This window comes from Halyomorpha halys, unplaced genomic scaffold, assembly GCF_000696795.3.
Source record: "Halyomorpha halys isolate HHAL.00 unplaced genomic scaffold, Hhal_1.1 Scaffold453.1, whole genome shotgun sequence".
Classification (NCBI taxonomy): Eukaryota; Metazoa; Arthropoda; class Insecta; order Hemiptera; family Pentatomidae; genus Halyomorpha; species Halyomorpha halys.
The window spans coordinates 1,119,230-1,141,877 of record NW_027107553.1 but is presented as its reverse complement, the minus strand read 5'-3'; the positions used below and the strand labels follow the sequence as shown (position 1 = coordinate 1,141,877).

The window sequence follows — 22,648 nt, the reverse complement described above, 5'->3', positions numbered from 1 at the left end:
ATAAATAAATAACTTTAGGTATATGTTTTCAGTTTTTTTTCCTATGAAGTTAAAATTAATTATTTAAAAAAACTGTTGTGGATAGACTACAATATGATATTGTATGTCTGAAATAGTAGTCCATTGAAACTGGCTTAGTAAAATTGTTTAAAATAATTATTTTTGCAATGAATTTATAACTATGATTACTGTTAAGAAAGTAACCCATCTTGAATATGATTAAGAGAAATAAAAAAAGATTCTTTTTTTTTTAATTTTGAATCACCCAAACCCATCCTAGTATTATATTTTAATTATAAATACTTATTTCTGAAGGCCTGAAATTCAGATTGAAATGTCTGCGGTAAAGTACATTGGTAGATATTCTCATTTTGAATGTACGGTCAGCAATAAACACCTCAAATAATTATTTCATTTATTTGTGAGTTAAACTGTAGGTACATAAGTAAAATAACTCTTTGTATAAATTTAGGAACAGTTTGCCCATCCCAACCTTCAATGCATTAATACTTTCATGACATTTCTATGTTTTGCTAACATAATATTGCCAATTATTTTCTATTTATTCCTTTAATCCATGTCTATGCATAATGTTCTGAATAATGTCCACTGGAAATAATTTGAATTTTATTTCCTTAAGAGAAACAAAACATCTAGAGGATCTTTATTAGCAGCATTCCTACAAATAACAATTTCATTGTTAAAACAGAAATTTATTTTAAAACAATCTCTTGTGAGAAGTTATGGTAGTGTGTTGTAGCTCAGTTGACCATTTCCCTCTTTATAAGTTGTATAATATAACTAAAGCAATGATAGCTGGTGGGAATCCATCTTTATTGGTGTCAACCATTTTTGGAATTTAGAGGGCTGATAGATCCAGTTCAATAGTTTTATCTTTGTTTGATTTATTTTTAAAAAGTATTTATGTCTCTTTTTCTGACTAAGATTATAAAACCGAACAGAAACAAATGTATTTAGCTTCTTAATTAAAGCTTAACTGAGATCAAATATGTGCTAATTACCTTCGTTTTTTTTATATCTCACATGATCAAAGTTTATCAGTAGGAATTCTTGTTCACTTGATATTTTAATTATTTTTACTAATAAGTAACCTAACCCCCTCTCCTCTCCTCTTCATATCCTGAGCGGAATAACTTCTTCCTTGGAATTTTAGTAAAGTTATTAAACCTTCGTCTGACATTTTTGTCAATTTTTTGTTTTGCAAATTTGTGATAATACTGTGCTGGCAAAATGATGGACATGATTTTATGTTATGTACCCCTAGTTAGTCACTTATTTACTTTTTTTTTTTTATTTAGCACCTACTACTTTTATTTATTCCCATTCCTTATGAAATGGGCAGAGACGTTATTAATCGCAATAGCTCAGATTTTTAAGACCCTTTGTCCATTAGTAATACCAACTAAATACATTACAAATTTTTGAATGGAATATGGTCCGGGTGCGGTAAAAAAAAACTCAAGTAGTATAATTCTACTATTTCAGTTTTTTTTTACCGCACCCTGACCATATTCCATTCATTCATATACCAAAAAGCAAATATAGCTGAATTCACCATATTTTGGAGCACAAAAATGCTTCTAAATTTTCAACTGATTGTGCTAAAAATATTTTATAGCTTATTTCACATGCTTTCACTTGATATGTAACATGACAAACCCCTCTCCCCCCCCCCAAAAAAAATAATAATAAAATAAATATTTACAAAAAAATAATAAAATATTTGTACTTGTTCTCAAAATTTAGAATTTTAAATTTAAATCACAAATAAACTTAAATATTACAGTAAAAATAGAAAGTCATTTATGGCTTATATTTGTTAGATTTATGGCAAATTTCAAGATGGAGAGATTATAGTGTCATGTAAATAAGACTAGTATTATTTTTCTGAATTTCATTATGTTTTAGATCCCAAAAATTCTCGTAGATTTGCTAATTGTGCTAGAGGGTTGTTTTATAGCTCATTTTAAAGCTTAATGCATGTGCTTTTATTTGATAATGTATCATGACAAGCTGAAAACAAATAAAGTTTTTTTTTTAAATTTCATTATTATCCCCAAAACATCATCTTAGAGTCATTTATATTATCAGTATAATCAAATCTCTGATTCCGGTTAGATTTATGCCAAATTTCAAGATGGAGAAAAGATAAATAAAATAAAATAATATTTAGATTATTATTAATATACACAATTTTAATCCATTTTACTCTCAACTTTTATTCTTAAATAACTCTTCAATGGCCCTTAGGCCATTCTCAAGGAAACAACCTTCAGTATTGATATCAGATCATAAAAGAGAAGCTGTCTGAGGATAGGGCTCACCAGTTTTCTGGATGTCAGTAGTAAATAATAAATTTATTATTTCAAAATAAATTTGATTTGTCATTTGAAAATAAAATCTACGGGAGGTTTGAGTTGTGTTTCAAACATGCTAGTTAAGAAAAATACTTTTTTTTGCGTGTGGTGAAACAAAAGTAATATTGAATTTGATGCAATTTATAGTAAATCTTAACACTAATCACCAATTTTCCCCCTAAATTTAATCTAAATCGGACGTGCTGCGATCTACAACAATTATATTTAATTTTTTAAAATTTTGGTTTCATTCGCCTTTTCCGTGCTGAAGTATCACAACCAGAATGACTATGGCTTGCCCCCTTAGCATTGATCCTGGGTGCACTAGTGAATACTATTGTGTTCTAGTACTCACCATTTGGGACATTTTAACATCTTCTATTAGCGACTCTTTTCACTAATCCCCAAATCCTGGCCCTATTCTTTTAGGCCAGTTGGCATCAAAATCATTTCTGATTCGTAGATTTGATTTCGAAGCTTTTATGTAGAGACGCACCATTATCTGCAAGATACAATCATCCATCACTGTTTAGACTGGGGCTTTATCGAGCCCTTTTCTCTCTTCACCTCTTACAAAAAAGGTCATCAAGGTGAATTGGTGACGGTTGATGTCGCCTCCATCTCCATGCTCTGGTCCCTTTTTCATACTACAAACTAAGTATAATATAAGTATAATATAAGTAATAACATAAGTACAAACTAATACTATTAGTCTTGTAGATTTATCTTAATTCAATAACACAGACTTGTACAATAGTAACTTCTACTTTCGTATTTTTTAATTCCTGTAATATCACTAATAGTCATTCATATCATGAAAAAAAATAAGTATTAGTATTATTACCACACTGAAGTTTCTATACTTGTACTATGAACTAACACTATTAGGTTTCATTATGAAACAGGGCCCAGGTTGGTTTTGATGTACAATGTGATAGTAGAGTTTGCTCAAGTCATCACATAAGTTTATTTATTAGGTATTTATTTAGTACTTGGTCATAAATTTGTTTAGGGTCTTGCTCCTGGACTATTTCTGAGAAGTCCTGATATCCGAATAAAGATTGTTTGTATCTACGTCCTGTGTCTTATTTGATGTATCGGTCTTATGTGGCGGGCTTTGGAATCTTTTGCCTCATGTGTTCAGCTTCTTGTGGTTAATAAAGACTCTCCACTTAAAATGGAAGGATTAAAGGAAGAGATTTGTTCTTAGAGATAAGGATTTATTTTGGAATGATAAATAAAGGGGAGTTTTCTAGCCCAAAAGTAAATAGTGTGAGTTTCGACGTTTGTGCAAATTTTGTTTTTTACAATTTTCAGATATATAGTTTGCCAAGTAGTGATGTAAGGTTTCAGTTTCTCGTGGTGGCTTTAAAAGTACATGTTTATTGTAATAGTAAATGTTGCCTTCAGTAGGTTTATGCTATATTTTGATTAGTTTTGGTTATGAAGCTTGAACCATTCAACAGTTTTGCATTACGATTCCATTAAAAGGAACTACTTCTATGCAGAGTAGGGCAAAATAAGCTAAAGTAGAAAATACCCCAATGGTTTTTTAAGAATATTTTTATTGTATAAATGTAAAATGTACTATATTTAATATATTGTTTTGGGATACTCCCTTATTGAATACAATTTTAATACAAATTAAACTTTACAAACTTCTCTATTTTACATTTTGGTAAAACAAACCGAAGGGGGAAAAAACAGTATTAAATTAAAATAAAATACTTAACACTGATACATAACATTGGGTAGCAAGAAATACTTATCATTGATTTATGTTTACATTAATATATATTTAATTCGTTTGTGTTTATATCTACCAGTTTTAGTTTTAGTGTAATTGGCTATTTCTGGTTATTTAGTTGATGACATGACACCCTTTTCTTCTTTCTCTTTCACTGTGATAATACAGAGGCTATTATGTTCAGTACAGATTTAGTTGATCTAGCGTGTGAAAGAACCTAATATTAAGAGTGATCATAATTAATTTGAAGAAAAGAAATCTTTGTATTGGATTTACGATTGAACATTTCCAGAAAAGGGACCGCTGGGTACCTATATCAATTTATCATGCATTCAATTTATTTATTTGTTTTAAATTATACTTGATTTATTATATTTACGTTTGTCTACTTTATATTAAAAGTTTACTTTTTAATACTTTAAAATCTATTTGTTTATTATAGAAACAGGAACCTTTCACTGATCCCATCAGCCACGGAGCATTACCTCATTACCTTCATGTGGTGAAATGGAGGCGGCCAGGTAGTGTGCTAGAAGAGTCAGGGCCACCCTGGAAAATGGGCGATGAACACGAAAGATTCGATCTCGTATCCAGTAACCGACATTTGCTCGATTCTAAAGTAAATTATATATTCTTTTATGTGAAATGGTGAATATCCATTTGCTTGAAACAGGTTGGATCTAGCCATTTTCATGAAAAGTGGTGATTTTTAAATATGAAAAATTTGGAACCACTTGAGAAAGAAAATTTAACTTCCTTCTATGGGATGGCACAGTGGGTATACCACTGTATTACTGACTCCAAGCACCCAAGTTCCAATTCAGCTGTGGCATATCATTATTTCTGTACCTCGGAGGGATACAACACTATGTCCATTTTTTTCCATATTGACTTTATTACAGAGTTAAAATCAGCTTTTCCTCATATTTCTTAGAGGAATAGAGCACTATGTCCAAAACCAGTTAGAACCGGATATAGCATGTTTTAAAACAACACCAAGTCCACTTTCATTTAGAGGGATAGAACACCTTGGTGTTTTATCCTTCTGAAGCATGTGAATTACTACTGGACATAGTGTTGTATCCCTCCGAGGTACAGATTTATTCTGTTACTGTAAGCATAACCCCATGGGTTATCGGAGCCGGAGTATCCAGGGTCAACCTAGCCTCATGAAATGGGTATCCTTAATTGGGGAAAATCTGGTCGAGCGTGATCACCATGCACATCCGCTGTTTATGAAATAATACTTTCTTATGATTTACTGAACCCCTCACCATGGGTTGTAGTGATACAGATTTTCATTTTCAATATATACCAACCACCTACATGTAGTTGGTTTGTCAGATTTTAGTTTCCTTAAATATTATACAACTGTTAAACTACATTATCACACTGGCCTATATTTCCTTAAAATGATACTGCTTTCTCTCAGATAACAACTGATTGTTGATTATTAGTGTTTGTATGTGTGTTTTTTTTTTGTTTTTTTTATGAGGGTCGGTGGAAATCTTCAAAAGACAGGGATAGGCCTATACCTTTGGATTTTACCACTGTGATGGGTACTGACTCTTCACCCAGGAGAGGTTTTAAAGTGTGTGAGTGTGTATGTGGGTGCGGGCGTGTGTGCGTGCGCCACTTACTGTAAATTCAAGACTTGGTAAAAGAAGGAACCAACGAACTCAGTATCCAACGGCTACCCAGAATCAAAACTAGGGGGGAAGTGAGCAAGCCATAGGCAATTAGGTTGTGACATTGCCGCACGGAAAAAACGAATGAAACCTAAATTTTAAGGAAATTATACATAAATGTTGTAGTGCTTTATTAGTTACCGCAATTAGGTATTTGCTTGAATTTTTTCTTATAAAAACGAACAAAATCAAAATAAGTGAAAGGAAACGTTAATATCTGCAAAATAGATGACAAAAATTTATAAAAATAGTACATGACCTATAAATTCAACTTTTTTTTTGGAATTTTTATCAAATATTTTCAATTTAATTACCTTAACAAACAACTCTAATAAATATATATTTGTGCTATGTAAAATAAAAAATAAACCGCCTAGAGTTGATTGAAAAGATAGGAAAAAGTATTTGCACTGAAACGATTAAAAAAAAAATTAAAATCTATACCGCTACAACCTATGAAGGGTCAGGTGTTCAGTCCTATGTAAGGAAGTACTGTTAATAGACCAAATGAGGTCAGAATCACGCTCGACCTCCAGATCTTTACCCAATTAAAGGGTATCCAATTTAAGAGGCTGGGTGGACCCCAGGGAAGCTCCAAGAGTTGACTCACGGCTACAGCGTAACAGAAAACAATTTTCTGCCCAGCCGGATTCGAACCCGGGTGCTTGGAGCTATCCACGCTTCCCGAAACGATAGAATATTAAAATATACCATCTTATTCTTTACAAGTTACACTTTAGGCAGTTGTGTAAATATATACCGTTGGAATATAGTCCTTGTGGTGGCCAATAAAGGTATCACAATAGTAGGAGAAATCTATTTATTGTTAACCAACGTTTCGTCCAACTTTGGAGGGCTTAGTTAGGGCTGTCACGTTTATATAAACCGTTTTAAACAAGAGTTAATTATTGAATTTGAAGGTTGGGGAACTTCTTTGATTATTTTAAACACTAAGAGCACAAATATTTATCCATTGGCAGTTCTAAAACAATGATAATTTAATACAAACGTATTGATGCAGCCCAAGCGCCCTTTGATTTTTGTCCAAAAACCAATATAAACGTGTCGGACCCATATTCAGCCTACCCTAACATCTCCTGTCTGCGCATGCACGAATTTGCCTTAGATTGGCAATCGTGTAGAACCTTTAAAATTTCCAAAAGACGTTAGAGCATCACTCTCGAAGCTGATTTGCTATGAGTGAATACGCCCTGTGGAAACTCTGAACTTAAATTTCTTCACATACCCTTTCTTCTCTCTTATTCTCTTTTCTTTATAAGCTGTATTTTACTTTTGCTCATATTACTGTACATCATTTGCCAATTGTATAATCTTTCACTTATTTCATTTTGTTTATTTCAATTTTTTATATATTTTTTATATATGGTTGAATTTTAAATTATGTTTTTTCATATATTTGCAAAATTATTCTTTTTATATCATTTAAGTATTTATTATCATTTTATCAAGTATATTGTTTTATCTCGCATATTGTTATATGCTCTTGTTTTTGAAATATTATAATATATCTTCTTGTGATATCATCTGCTATCTACTTAAATTTCTTGTTATACTCTTTCTTAGTTTGTTTGGTGTATATATATGTTATGGTTGTTACCACCATTTTTGCTTTCAGCCCTAATATAGGTCTGAATTTCACCGAAACGTCGGCATAAATGGAATAAGTTTTACTTATTTGTATATCGATACTGACCACACCCCCGACCACTCATATTGAATCTACGGTCAACAATAACACCTCTTGAGAGGACAAGATGGTCGGGGGGTGCGGTCAGAAGAAATAAAAGATTATTTATGTGGCCCGACGTTTCGACTTTATTTTCAGGTCTTCATCAGGACTTTAAAAACAAAAAGAAATAAAAACCATCAATTCAGAGAAATATAAAAATAAAATAAATAATAACCTAACAAATTAGGAAAAATATTTATAGTATATTATTTATTTGCGCTTTTTTTGCTGACTGTACCCCCCCTCCTCCTATATATCTGCTATATATATGACTATCTTCTCTTATATATCTGCTGTCAATTATCTTCAACTCAATAACACCTCATTGTGTTAATTATGTTTGGCATTTTATAGATATCCTCAGAAATTTAACAATTTCAGTTTAATTCCAAGCTACTTTACTTTTCTGGAGGTCGATAATTTTTCTAAGTGGTTTTATCAACTTACAATGATATTTAAATCCCAGTGATTTCTGCTACACACCTGTATTTTTTATTTCGTATCAGCGATTGCCTCAATTCGTCGTAGGATTTCATTCGTAAAAACTACTGCAAAAATATTTGCAGATCAGCTTTACTGAGTTCGTAGATGAAGCATTTAAATGTGATTCCGGAGTTTGAACACGGTCAACATTCTTTAACTTTAGAACGTATAAAACAATCAAACACAGAAAATAAGGCGTAAAAAAACTACGAACAACTCTTTGACATCAGCTGCAAGTTCAGGTAAGTCAATTTTATCTATCGATTTGTTCCAGAATTTGGTAAAAGCGGAAATAGAAATAAAATTTCTATTCACAAAAGGGATCCGTCCTTCCTATAAACGATTTTTGGAAAAATATATTGGGTAAAAGATTTCAGATGAATGAATGCTATTATAAAGCAGCGTCCACACTATGCCGCGGTAGGCCGGGCGGGTTAGCCGCGTTGATGTAGAGGACCCGGGCGGCTTTGCCGGGTTAGAAAATGCCGGCCCGGGTCGTGCTGATTGCAATCCGCATAAAGTCGGTACAGATCAAAGGAAGCCGAGCCGAGCCGAACAAAAATATAGAGTCGGGACGTCCCGAGCGGCTTCAGTTACAATTAAACTTCGGGTCAAACTAGACGGATTATTTTATTTTTGACTCACTTTGCTTACGTAGGTTTTTTTATTGTTCAAAGTTAAGTGATGGAGTAGAATGACGAGCAAGTGTTAGTTTTAATAGACTTATATCGCGAACGTCGTCTTTTATGGGATAGTTCGGATTTCCAACATAAGTTGAAAAACACTTTAACACTTTAAAAAAACTTCTAAAAAGTACTCTTCAACGAAGTCACCAGTCTTGGTGTTGAAACTAAAATAAGGTAGAAATAACCCGGTCGGCTTCGTTTCGGTGTGGACGTCGTGCCGGCCCAAACGTGCCCGGCCTACCGCGGCATAGTGTGGACCCTGCTTAATACATATTTTTTAAATGAAATCGAGCAATACAAATTTAAATTAATTGAATTTAAACATTAATGTCACGCATTAATCCAATTTATTATATTCTGCATGTTGCTAAAAGTGAAATATGCATGTAATCTTAGCAACAAGGGTAAGATCTATGTAATAAAACACAGAATCATTGTAAGATATGTCATAATATCTAAGTAAAAAAAATATTCTGAGATATTACAGTTTTAAACTGTATGGATCTTATCCTTATTGCCAAGATTACATGCATATCTCAAAATAACGATGTTTTGAGATGTTACGCCGTTGAATGTACAAAACAGCGCTATACACTATCTGTAAAGTGTTGGAGGATGTTACCATTTTCCTAAAATTGTTGTTTTATTTGTTAAGTTTCTCTATTTATTTTCTAATCAGTTTTGTTTTTTTCTATTCCTCAAATACCTAAATACAAATACCAAACGTCAACCCTTCATATGACTATATTAATGAATTTAGTAAAAAAAAAAAAATTACGATTTTATACCTCATTAAAGGATGTTGTATTTTAAAGCAATAAATCTATACACCTTCGTCACAACTATTTATGTTATATTTTTTTGACGTGTATAAGAAAAAAATCTAATAAGTTACATGATGTCGTAGTAAGTTACGTGTTCAAAGCTTCCAATATTTTTTTTTCGAATAATCCTTTTAGAGGGTAGGATAAATCAACTTTGGTCATTCTTCCAGACCACACCTTCTTCCTTTGAGAGTGACGCTCTTTCTCCTCCTGAGTCCATTACCTTCCACGTGTTGATTTTATCCTTCCCCGAAAACCTGCCTCTGGTATAGCTTTTCGAAATAGCGTTCTGTCAGTTATTATCTCCGTGTTCAGATCTCTTCTCGAAACCAAGTGGGTTTGGATTTGTAATTTTTTAATAGGTCAAAGAACTGCTTTGCTAGTCTATCCTTGTCCATTCCATGAATATGTCCATAAACTGTAGTCTTCACTTCTTCATAACATCTGTCACCTTTTCAATTTTTAAACATAGTTCTTCATTGGGTCTCATTTTACATTTCAAAATCACTGTTGGTTTTAGAACCTAAAATCTTCCTCAGAATTCTCCTTTCGATTCTTTCCAATTTTTCCAAGTCTCCAATTCTATTTAGTTTAAGTGTTACTGATGCATAGAGTATTTTGGGTCTTGCCAATTGTTTTAATATATTTAAAAAAAAGAAGAAAAAACTGGGGATGTGACCCAGGAATAACCATTTCTTATATGTGGCTACTATTGAAAATATTGCCAATTATTTCTAGGATATGTGTGACATATGTATACAATAATGTGTAGCGGATTTAACATGATCGTTCTTCAGAATATTTCTATTTGGTTACGTCGATTTTGTTGTAATGGGATTTATTATGTCACAAGTATGGTGCCTATTAAACGCGAACTTTGAACCGTAGTAGTTCCGCCTAGTATGGTGTGGATCACTAACATACAGGTAGCAAAAGATTGCTGATTGACTGTCTGTAATAACAAAAGGAAGATGGCTCGGGTGCGGTCAAATAAAAAACTCAAATAGTGATTAAACTATTTATTGTTGGCTCTCAATAAATAGTTTAATTTTTGCACGTTTCGCACCACCTTGGAGGGCTTCATCACGGCTAAAAAAGATACAAACACTTAAATGGTGCAAAGTAAATGAAAAATTAAAAATATGTACAGTGAATTAGACACTGATATAACAATTAATAAAAACGGAAAAAAATAACAGATAAAAAAAGAAGAAATTTAAAATAAAAGATAGAAGAACTAACATCATTGATTTTATTCTTATCCCCCCCTTTTCCATCTTTTAGTTTCTACTGTATTTTATATTTTTTTCCGTTTTTAATAATTATCTGAAACCATTTAGTATTCTTATTTAATTTTTACGTTTTCACTGTATATCTTTTTAAATTTTCATTTATCTCTCTTAACTATCTGTCCACAATGATGGTTTTAGCAATTATAGCATTTTACATACATGATACGGCACATTACAACCACCATTTGACACTCCTGGTTTGCATTAGCATCTAATGTACTGTACTGTAACTGGTTGTACAATGCCAACTATTGGCGAGTACATGCTGAAGTGCAGGTTTTCAGTAACTCTATTTGCATGTTTATTTTATCTTTTAATTTCAGATAATGAGACGGATTATATCTGCTATAATGTGCTTGGAAAAGGTTGGGAGACACAATCCAGTCGATGGTAGAATCTATTATCCTAATACTCCTGGAACAAGTGACTGGAAGCCGTGGCATCACATATATGCTGTCAGTAAAATAGAAAAGAGTCGGCCATCATCCCCTAAGATTAATCCTAACGGCATGTACTGTATTCGTCTTTTCTACATGGTAACACTCAGTTAAAGATATTTATCAATATATATATAATCATAATTGTAATGAGATGAATATTAATGTACCTAACTGATGGTTGACAACTGACAAATGAAAGGTTGAGAAACCAACAAGAGGAAGAAGTGACAATTTTTATTTTTTTATTATTTCTGTTGGCACGACAGACCTTGAAAATCTTTAGCCGTGCTGCTAAATTTTTCTCCCATTAAGGATACCCACTTTAAGTGGCTTAGCGTACTCAACGTGGCTCTACGTACTGAAATTAATAGCGGGGGAGGGGGCGGCAAAATTTCACAATAAATAGTAATAATAATATTTTGTAAAAATTAAAAAACTTTTCATTACATGACTTTTTCATCTGTAACCTGTACAACACACAATCAATATTGTTCTCAAAATGAAGTTCTTTAGAATTACTGTTTATATTGGACTTTTTAAAATGAAATACGTAAATAATGGGGTGGCAAAAATTTCCTCAACCCCGGGCGGCTGACACCCACACTTCTCCATTTATAGAGTGTGGGGGAACCACAGGGTTGGTTGATTCAATGCTCCAGTAACAAAATAAATTATTATTTGCCACAGCTGGATTCGAACCGGAGTCCTTAGAGTTAGTAGCACAACGCCTTACTCATTGAGGAACTCTGCTCCACGAATTATCAATTATCAACTAATAATTGATAATGTCACTATTACATTAACAATAAATAAAATACTAAAGCGTAAATTTGTTCAAGCGCTCGTATGCAGCAAAAAAATGTAAGAACTCCGTCAATTGACACTTTTATCCCTAGCCTCCTCACTCACTAAAATTACTAATGCCAAGACCGATATGTGGTAAAAATTATTTCTGCTCTTCTATTTGTCAACAAAGTTTTCGTTAGCCTAGAAAAAAATACTTCGCCTACGTCTATGTCTCTTTTCTTTGTTCAATTTTTGACTTGAAACCAATTTATATGCTATGCAATTTATAAAATTCTCTGGAAGAATTATTTTATTGTTACACTTCATTTATTGATCATAATACTCTTCTAAATTTCTTCGAAACAGGTTTAGTTATTCTACTCAACCGGCTCTGCTAAATATAAGCTTTAGGATCATATTGGTACCGCTACCCGAGTTTCAATAATAAGTTTTGCATAATAAATTCAGTAAAAACTAGAACCATCCTCTACAGTTAATGCACTGCTATGCCAGTGGATTGTTATGGGCTTGGGACGTTTGTGTAATGCCCCGGACAACCTGAGGTAAGAGAACTTCTAAAACGGTGAATATTACGGTCATATTATTTCATTTTGTTTTCGTACTTAATTTAAAGATAATTTCTCCAAAATTTGGTAATTGTTCATTATTTTCCCGTAAAATTTTGGTGTTGTCATTGACTTTTTAAGTTCAATGATATTTTTTCATGGAATAAATACTGGAAAAAGTCGTTTCAGTAGCTTTATAATGATTAGTTTTGTCATGTCATAAGTTTAGTAGTTAATTAGTACACCCTGCAAATTAGTACAGTTAATAAATCATAAGCAATACATGTTTAGATTGTTTTTATGAATGATAAATTAGCAATTAAATTCTTGTATTTGTTACATGGACTGTATAGTCAAAATGCAAAATATCTTTCAATAAAATGTATTTTTAATTTTTTATTGGTAACAAATTTATGAAGCGTGGGAAGAAAGGCTCCAGAAAAATATGTTTCATATTTATACAAAAGCCCTATTGGGGATACCCTTGTCCCGGATAATTCTCTCATAAATCTTTACGCCTCTGTTCCTTCTTATCCAATCATTTACCTAAGTAACATCCTCTATTCAATCCTAAAAATTTATTAAATATCTGGTATTTACCTTTGATAAATATCAAACTGCATCAGTCCAAACGAGTATAAATTTTACATAAAAAAAATTGATATTATTCAAATTAAACCAGATTATACATCTTACGTTTTATATTCAGAAAGAATAGATTTTTACAAATTTTGATATTGTAAATACAAATTGAATACAGAATAAATGCACATAGAATGAGACTCACGGGGCATCTGAACTCGCATTTCAATTATAGATATTTTACTTCATAAAAATTTTTTCAGGTTAATAAACTGTCAATTGAATGTAATTTATATTAAATTATCATATTATAGTACAACATTCGGGACCACTGTCCCATGTTCATGTACTTTAAACCTACAACAATAATAAACCATCATAATAACAATCTTCATCCTTATGTATTATAATACATACAAGTATATTCACCTCATAATTTCATATAGGAAATCATGTCACACTATTCTCACTTTTCTACCATTGCTTATTTGTGCATTCTTCACTTCTCCTTAGCACAGCCATTACTCTATTTCTTGCTACCTCTTTGGAAGTTTATAAATATACCTCTATATTTCAATTTGAAGTTTATTAACCTCAAAAAATGTTTTATGAATTGACGTACCAGACTTCCTAAAGAGAAAATCCTGATATTTTACATTTTTAGGGCAAGTGGAGGAGAGTGACAGTGGACGATTATTTGCCATATGACGGAGACAAAAATCTTCTGCTTCCAATCTCTTCCACCAATTATGATCTGTGGCTTCCTATCTTAAGCAAAGCTCTTTTGAGAATCGCTTCTTTGACGTGGTCTAGGGAAGAAGATATGGTTGATTTCAGTGTAGTCACTTGCCTTACTGGGTGGATAGAATATAAGCTGGATTGCAGGTATATTTTTTATACTCTTATTCTTTCATTTATGATATTAAATTATACTAGTAAATTGAACATTGGTGCAATGCCAATGTTACACAAACATGTTTATATATATCTTAGATGTATAATATAATGTACATTGTAAATAAAGATAAAAATAAAAATGGAGGGTAAGAAAAAAAAAACTAGACAGGTTAAATTGAGAAATTTCACATTGTTGAATGAAAAGATTTCCATCTATTTGTATAGTGTATCTAAGACGAGTTTGTCAGTAGGGGAGCTCACGCACTCCCACCCTACCTCCTCCCCTTCACACCTTTCCAACCCCCCTCCAAGAGGCAGAACGTGGTAATGTCCACTCAGTTCGGGATTGGGTATGTACTTTTGGTATGAACGTTTTTCCCCTCTACTCTCGGACTCTTTAGCTACGAATACGGGAAATGTTACTCGTTTCTTTAGGTTATCCTTTATCTTTGACTAGAACTGTTTCTTATTGATTTTTGTTAATTTCTAGGCAAATATATTGACTACTCTGTTCTGACTTTACTCTATTTAAGAACGCAATACCTTCCAAAAAGTCATTTTTGAGATTTAATAATTATTATGTTCAGAAAAAAAAACTGCCTCTTTTTAAGTTTAAATTTGTTGTCAAACAGTCAGTGCAACAATTTTTCTAATTTTAATGTTTTAAAATGCAGTATATTTGGCCCTAGAATAGGATTAACTTATGATAAATGTAGTAATTTATGGCTTTTCATAGCAGAGGAAGCATGTATTAGACCACTCCCAATCTCTGTTTTCGTGAATTTAAATACGTTCATAATTACGTTCTTTGGTTTGAGAGTAGATAGTTTTCCCTCTACTCAGCTTACTTGGCATGGTAAACTTATAATCTTGCGATATTAATGAAAAATAATTTTGAAAAAAAAACTGATAAGAGAATTTCTATTTGTAAAATTGTAGAAGAGGAAAGGAAAGGTAGTCTAGTGTGAGAATAGTACAAGAGCCCAAGAGGAGAAAAAAGGCAGTTATCTCACCCCAATTTTTGATTACTTTAATGAAAACTATGTATAATTAATAGTCAAAATTGATGAGTCTGCCAAGTATAGGTAGGGGGTATAAAAAATGGCGGCTGTTTCAAAGCGATAAAAAACACCAATTTTTCATTTGGAGCTCTATATCTTAAAAAGTAGGAACACAAGAAAAGCTAAGAGAACGTCATTTAAAGAAGAGTAAATTTGATAATATATGAGCCCTAATAGAGTTATTTACGTTAAATAGTTTTCGAGATATACCTTTTTAAAAAGAAACATTTTCATAAAAATGTTGTATGGGACGTACTGAAAGATCAGTAGGCAGTGAATTGATTTTGAAAAATTTATATCTCAAAAACCATTTGACGTACAGATGTCTATTAGTACTCAAATGAAAGCTAGTTTAATGAGCTATAAAGTAGTTTATGATGTTTATAAAGATAAACATATAAAGGCAGTACAAAGGTAGGAGTAATAGTTTACATGAAATTTGCTAAAATAAATTGATTTATAGTTGTTCGGACAAATTTTCATTTGCCAAATTTATATTTATATGTGAATACCATAAAAACAACTACCCCTACGAAGATAAGTGTCATAAACTACTTTATAGTAAATTAAATTTCCTTTATTTTGTGTGTTGGCAGACATATGTGCGTCTTATAGATCTAGAGATATATTTTTTCAAAAATCTAACATTTTATACGAACAACTAGAAATTAACATTTTGTGAGTTTATTTTGTCAAATATCATAAAAACTACTACTCCTACAAAGATAAACATAATTAACTATTTGTAGTAAATTTAACTAGCTTTAATTTGAGCGCTGGTAGACATCAGTACGTCCAACGGTTTCTGAAATAAAGTTTTTCATAAATCAAATTTATTGTTCGAACAACTATAAATCAATTTATTTTAGCAAATATCATGAAAACTACTATTCCTACGATGTTAAAGGTGATAAACTTCTTTATAGTCCATTAAACTAGCTTTAATTTGAGTGCTAATAGACATCTGTACGTCATATAGTTCCTGAGATATAGATTTCTAAAAATAAATTAACTAAGTTAATTACTAATCTTTCAGTAGATTTTTAAGAAATTTTGATTTTTAAAAAGCTATATCTCGAGAACTATTGAACGTAAATAGCTCTTTTAGGGCTAATATTTCAGCAAATTTGCCCTTCTTTAAATAATGGTCTCTTAGATTTTCTATTGTTATCGGTAGTTTTTAAGATATAGGGCTCCGAATGAAAAATCAATGTTTTTTTAAGGTTTTGAAAAAGCCGCCATTTTTTAATCCCCCCTACCTATACTTGGCAGACTCATTATTTTTGACTAGTAATTATACATAGTTTTTATTGAAGTCATCAAAGAGATTACTGCCTTTTTTTCTTCCCGGCTCTTGTACTAGAACGTTTGCCGCTATGCATCGCTCCCCTCACTTTACCCACTGGAAAACTCATCTTAGATGGACTATACGTTATAATTAGTGGAAGATAATTATAAGGTAACAGGTCCGCCACCCGAACTATCTTCCTCCAATCTACTTCATACGGTCAACTATCTTCTTCCAAAATACCTTATGATGATTTAGTGGCACTGGTAACGTCAAATTAGTTTGTTTTCATAAAACAATATACATTCAGAGGTTGATCCAGTAATTTTTGGAGGGGGTGCACCTGATCAGGGTAACAGGAAACCTGGGCCAGAGCCCTCTGGGATACGTTTGAAGCTTATGACATAGTAATATTTCGACTAAGACCGGATAACTAAAGATTATCTTCTGTTTCATTACAAATTAAATAATATCATTTCAATAATGATTTGAATCTATATAAAAAGTCTACTATTCAATGATGACAATAACATTTTTTTTTCTCAGGTCTATATCATTAGATAAAGTTTGGAAAACAATTAAACTTCAACTCTTTGAGGAGCCTAAAGAAAATCAAAAGACCAATGAATTTTGTCTAACTTGTGATACTATTACTTGTCTTAATCATAAAAATGACCATGGCTGTGAGAACTATTCCAGTAGGATTGTTTTTGGTGTTCTTGATAAGACTAAAGTACGTGGTAATTTTTGTTTATCTCAGAGATATTACTTAAATTAATTAGTAATTAATTCTAAAATCTCACTGACAGTAAGGTTAACATTAATTTAGAGTAACAATAAACAAATAATAAGTCATATCTTCCTTGGAGACCGATCGCAGTAACAAAGTGGGTAATAACCAAAACTAAACATAGAACTAATCTTCAGCTAATTAAACCCTTGTCATAATATCAAATTAAATCATTTGATAAATCATAAATCTCTTTTCATATTATTATTCCTGCAAGTTTCTTCCAGAACAAATAGTTGCGGCCTTCATTCAAAAGATAAGTTAAATTATGGACTCAGACTTGTTAGGATCACAAAAAACCAAAGATTACTTCGGTAACTTTAGCTTAATATCTTGCCATATCCCTCTAGATTCTGACTCTTGAATGTGGACGACTTACTAATGTGTTTATTATTATTTACGATCAACCCTTCAATGAACTTATCAGAAGCAACATTTCCAAAGGACCTTTGTAACATGTAGGGCTTGTCCACAAAGAAACGGGGGTTGCTAATAGTCATTTAAAGGAGCGTGAATCCGTCACTCTAATATTATTTTAAAATACAAATAAAAAAATTTCAAATCGATCATATTACTTACACCGATCTTACTCACCAGATCTAGCCCCAAGCGAGTTCTTTTTTCTTCCCTCATCTAAAAATTGCGCTCGGAGGACAGAGATTTTCGTCAAATGAAGAGGCAATCATCTTCGTGAACAATTATTTTGCAAAGAAAACGCCGAGTACTTTTTGACGGGTTACAGAGATGGGAGCATCGCTGAGAGAAGTGTGTAGAGTTACAAAGAGACTATATTAAAAAAGAAATTCAGAAAAAATGTCTTGTATTTTTGTTAGGTCGGAAACTTTTCAGTCCACCCTCATATATAAAAAAAAAACTAAAACTAATAAAATATTAATAATGACAATCTGAGGAAATGAAACATGTTGGTAGACTGTAGACAAATTGTAAATAAATATAACGAGGTGTGATATATGTTCTCAATATACATCTAGACACATAAATTTTAATGAGTAGTCTCCTACAATTTATGTGTCTAGATATTTATTTACAACTTGTCTCCAGTCTACCAACATGTATATTTCCTCAGATTGTCATTATTAATATTTTATTAGTTTTAGTTTTTTTATATACTTTATAAACTTGACAATCGTTTTGAAATGTTTTATATTTTTAATCTGTTCTAAAGACAAAATATTGATCTCGTTCAGTGATTGAACAGGATCTAAGCGGTTTATGGTGTCAGAGTTAGAGCAAATTAGTGCAAAAAAGAAAGGATATTTTTACAAAAAAAAAGGGTCGTACAGAACAAGAGACAAAAAAAGTTAGAAGCCTCTGAGTTAATGTATAATAGGACACAATTAGAAAACGCTTTCGAACTACTACTTAAATTATGTCCGTTCAATTAAATACTGAGATGTTGCTTTGTCAACAGAAGTTTAACTTTCAAATTTAAACTCTTCTGGTGCTTCGGCATTTAATATATTGCCTGATTTCTTACCAAGTTGATTTCCCTTACTACTGGCGAGATGTAATCCATTAAAAATATGGATATCTTGAGTGTTGATGAAACTTATGTATATGTAACTAACATTTATTCTCAGAATTTTTTTATATTTCTTGTCTACTGGATTCCAGATTATTGTTCTACATTATCTTGTTTTCTATTTATCATTTTCTTGAGCGCGTATAAGGTTAAGAAGTTCTATTGTTTTAAATGTTATATTTTCATGGAATAGTCATTATTTATTAAGTTTCTTTAAGGAGGTACAAGGAAGAAATTTAGTTAAGCACTTATGTTTGCTCAATTTGTTTTTATAAATAATAACGTTTTATTCTTTGCATCTAGCTGGAAAGTAACAATTTTTGAATTATTAATGATGGTTAGAATTCTTTTTTCCACCTGTAAAATGATGTAATTTATTTAGCAGAAAGAGATCAAAGATGTATCCCCAGCAGCTGAACACTTGGTATATTTCTGTAATGCCCAGAAATATCCTGTCAATTACACGCAGGAAGTGGCGAATTGGAAGAACTTGCGCTGGGTTAACTGGGCTATTGAAAACAATGTAATTAATGGTATGTTTTTTCCCTTCATTTAATTTAATGGAAATGATTGAATTATGAAAAGGCATATGGTAGGAGCATCATATAATAGAAAAGACAAAAAAAAAAAAAAAACAGTGGGGGAAATCAAGGTTTTCAGAAATGTGTGTGTATATTTAAATTACAGCCTTATTCAGCTATTATTTCAATGTCAGATGATCGAGTAGATCAGCTGATCGAAAATATATACATGTAAATGTTTGTAAATAAAATATATTGAGGACGAAAGAAAAAAAAAGTCAGTCTTTGAGTAACAAGCGAGTTGGTCATTTCTATCTCCCTTTTCTCTTTTTTATTCTTTGAGCTCACAAACGTTTAACTGGTGCCAAAACCTGGGAACTTTATATATCGGAGTAATTTCTTCTTTTAAGAAGAATTTTTGGTTGTTGTTATTTTGTCATCTTCAAATTTTTTTCCTTTCTCATATTTTTTAAATAATGGCTCTAATGGCAACGGCAACTAATGGCAATATCGCTAAACGAGCAGTCTTAAACCTGGAAGCTTTGAATAAAAATGGGGTCGAGAACGTACCTCCCACAGAGGGGAGTCCTCCACCCCCAGAGTTTCCTCCAATACCAGTCTACCTTGCACACGCAACTACACACCGTTTCTGACCTGAAACGGATTATGGAGAAAACGGGAGAACTGAGCAACTTTATAAGTCGAATTGAAGCAAAGTCTATCGAAAATCTACTCAATAGTAATGTGGGGGCACTAAAAGCAGCGGTCGTTTGCAGAGTGAAGAGAAGCATTCTAAATCAGATTCAGGCAGACGAAGAGACTCCTTGAAGAGTTATCAAGGAGAGATTAAAAAAGGCGTTCGGAGGAGGACGGTGGGCCCCAGAGGAGGACATATTCATGATGATTACAGAGACAAAGAAACCGAAACAGTCTAGTGGGCAGTATTCCGCGAAACTCTTGGCACGCTATAACAGAATCGCTGATAAACTAAGTGAGATGATGGAAGCAATCCAGGTACAGGATCAAATGCAATTCCTGTCCACGGTACTAAGAATTCAATTGGCGAAAGAGCTGGATGAAGGAGGGATTTGCGAGAGAGCGCTCGTTTGTGGAAATTGCTCAAGATCTTATAGATACAAGCGCAAGAGAGGTGGAGGCCCAAATGGAAGTAGAGGAGCCGGATTGGACTCGAATGGAATATCATCGGCCACGAAACATGCCAAACCCTTGGAGAAGGAGAGAACACAGAGACCATAACCACGAACGCCGTGGAACAAGAAAAATGGGGAATCATCCGGTGTCATGAGACAGTTTCTGCGGGAATGGACGCCTAGAGAGGAAGATCGGGATAATGCGGAAGAAGATTGGCAAGAATCTTCGAATAACGAGAGTTTGGCTGAAGAAAGGCGAGGGACATAGAGGAAATAATTAATGACAAGAAGAGACAAATTATTTGGAAGACAAAAACTACCGAAATGACCAAAATTAAATATAGTGAGCACGGGAGAAGTAAACTAAATCTGGTTGCAAGCAGGCGTGAAGATGATGACCAGATCTGTAGAATGTTGAATAATGGTTCGAAGCCTGGAGAAAAGCATGACCTGTATGTTGGGAACGAAACCGTTTGGGAGAAGATCAAGCGGCTATGGCGTGATGAACAGATGGGAATGGACAGGGCATTTGTCCGTTGCAAACTCATGGTGGAAACCCTTTTGGAAGACGAAAAATAACGAGAAGTCACCTTAGCGTATCATCAGGGTAAGACAAATCATAGCGGAATCCATGAGCCTATGCAAACGTTAAAGAGAAGATACTTTTGGTGGGGAATGAGAAAGACTACATCAGAGATTGTAGGAAGCTTCCAGGTTTGTCTACGCACTAAGTGTCTACACACATCCGCCTAAAGGAAGACAGGAGAAGACACCTACCACAGATGCACCACTTAAAGATTTACAAATCGACACATTTACATGAAAGGGGTACAAATGGGTGACCATGATTGACCTATTCAGTAAGGCAGGAGCGCACCACCAGATGCATCTTCGGAAGCAGTATTGGCAGCTCTCCGCTTGTGGTTTCAGTTCTACGGAGTTCCGGAACGCATCTCATCGAATGGTGGATGAGAATTTGACAACTCTTTGATACGAAAGGAAATGAAGGACTTGGATGTGATGTGGCACCTCAACACACCAGAACACCTCAAAGGTAGACGAGCCTTAGAGCGGCTTCACGAAATGCTGAGTGATCACTTCGATTGTACCAGATAGACCAAGGACTGGAACCAGACGTGGCAATGCCATAGGTAATTATACGTGCACACCATTACGGGGTTTTCGCCGTTCGAGATCCTTTTCGTACTTTGTGCAATCCGGCGGGATTATAAGGGCACGGCAGCAGACGGTGACGAGATAACCAACACTCATGTCATTAGGAAAAAGTCCGGGGAAAATTGGAGAGGGAAAAAGCCAGGAGAGTAGCTAGGGAGAAGTTAAACCTCACAAATAGGAAGGGAACGATAAAAATTGGGACAATTATATATAGAAAGTTGGGATCAAACAGGGGTAAGGAGATTCAACGATACGAGGGACCATTCAGGGTGATAATAATAGGAATACATAAAGTTGTAACTATTGAGAGCATTAAAGAACCCATAAAACGCAGGACAGTTCATATTGAACAACTTCCCACAAGTCCCACAAACCGAAACACCTTCGCAAGATTAATCCGGAGTGTCCTCATCTCAACTCATCTGTTGTGTTATGTTTTCTTAAGTGGTGATTTAACTTTTCTTTAATTTATCTTTGGTTATGGCCATGTACTGAATAAATTATGTGCTATTTTTTTTTAATTGTATAAAGTCACGATTTTATTTTTGTTTCGCTTTACTTTTAGTTTGTAATAGAGTTTATGAGGACTATCAATCCTTTATTTTGTTTATTCTATACAGTTTATTGTAAATAGTTATTGTTGTTGTATTTTATATTATTTTATTGTATACTATAAGTTTACGAGGATTGTTCGTAAACTGGTGGGGAGAGGGGGAGTTACAGCCTTAGTCAGCTGTTATTTCAATGTCAGGTGATTGAGTAGATCAGCTGATCGAAGATGTATATTGATATGTATGAGAAGCACCAGCTGGAGTTTTTTAACTTAAAATAATTTCTTTTGTCGGCATGCCAAAGATACCGCCGGACCTAGGCAAAAATCCGTCGGCAACAGATCTAAAGAAATGTACAAAGATATATAGATAACAGAGGGTATGCACCCTCTGGGAACGGTTGACCGTGTAGACTGAGTTAAACAAACAAACAGCCCTTATCTTGCAC

The 22,648-nt window shown here is 33.1% G+C and overlaps 1 protein-coding gene across 7 annotated transcripts in view; it reads left to right on the top strand.

Annotated features, from left to right (window-relative positions):
- LOC106682960 (androglobin) overlaps positions 1 to 22,648 on the top strand; it is a 95,064-nt gene that overhangs the window by 592 nt on the left and 71,824 nt on the right. For 2 of the 7 annotated variants that reach the window (XM_014424127.2, XM_014424130.3), the window contains 5 exons: positions 4,568 to 4,744; positions 11,172 to 11,384; positions 13,887 to 14,107; positions 17,015 to 17,201; positions 19,184 to 19,334. In XM_014424127.2, coding sequence (XP_014279613.1) covers positions 4,568 to 4,744; positions 11,172 to 11,384; positions 13,887 to 14,107; positions 17,015 to 17,201; positions 19,184 to 19,334 — 949 coding nt within the window. Of the gene's footprint in view, positions 1 to 4,206; positions 4,433 to 4,567; positions 4,745 to 8,129; positions 8,289 to 11,171; positions 11,385 to 13,886; positions 14,108 to 17,014; positions 17,202 to 19,183; positions 19,335 to 22,648 lie in introns of those variants that run through there. The other 5 variants (XM_014424129.2, XM_067045934.1, XM_024358257.2 and 2 more) reach the window with 5 other exon arrangements.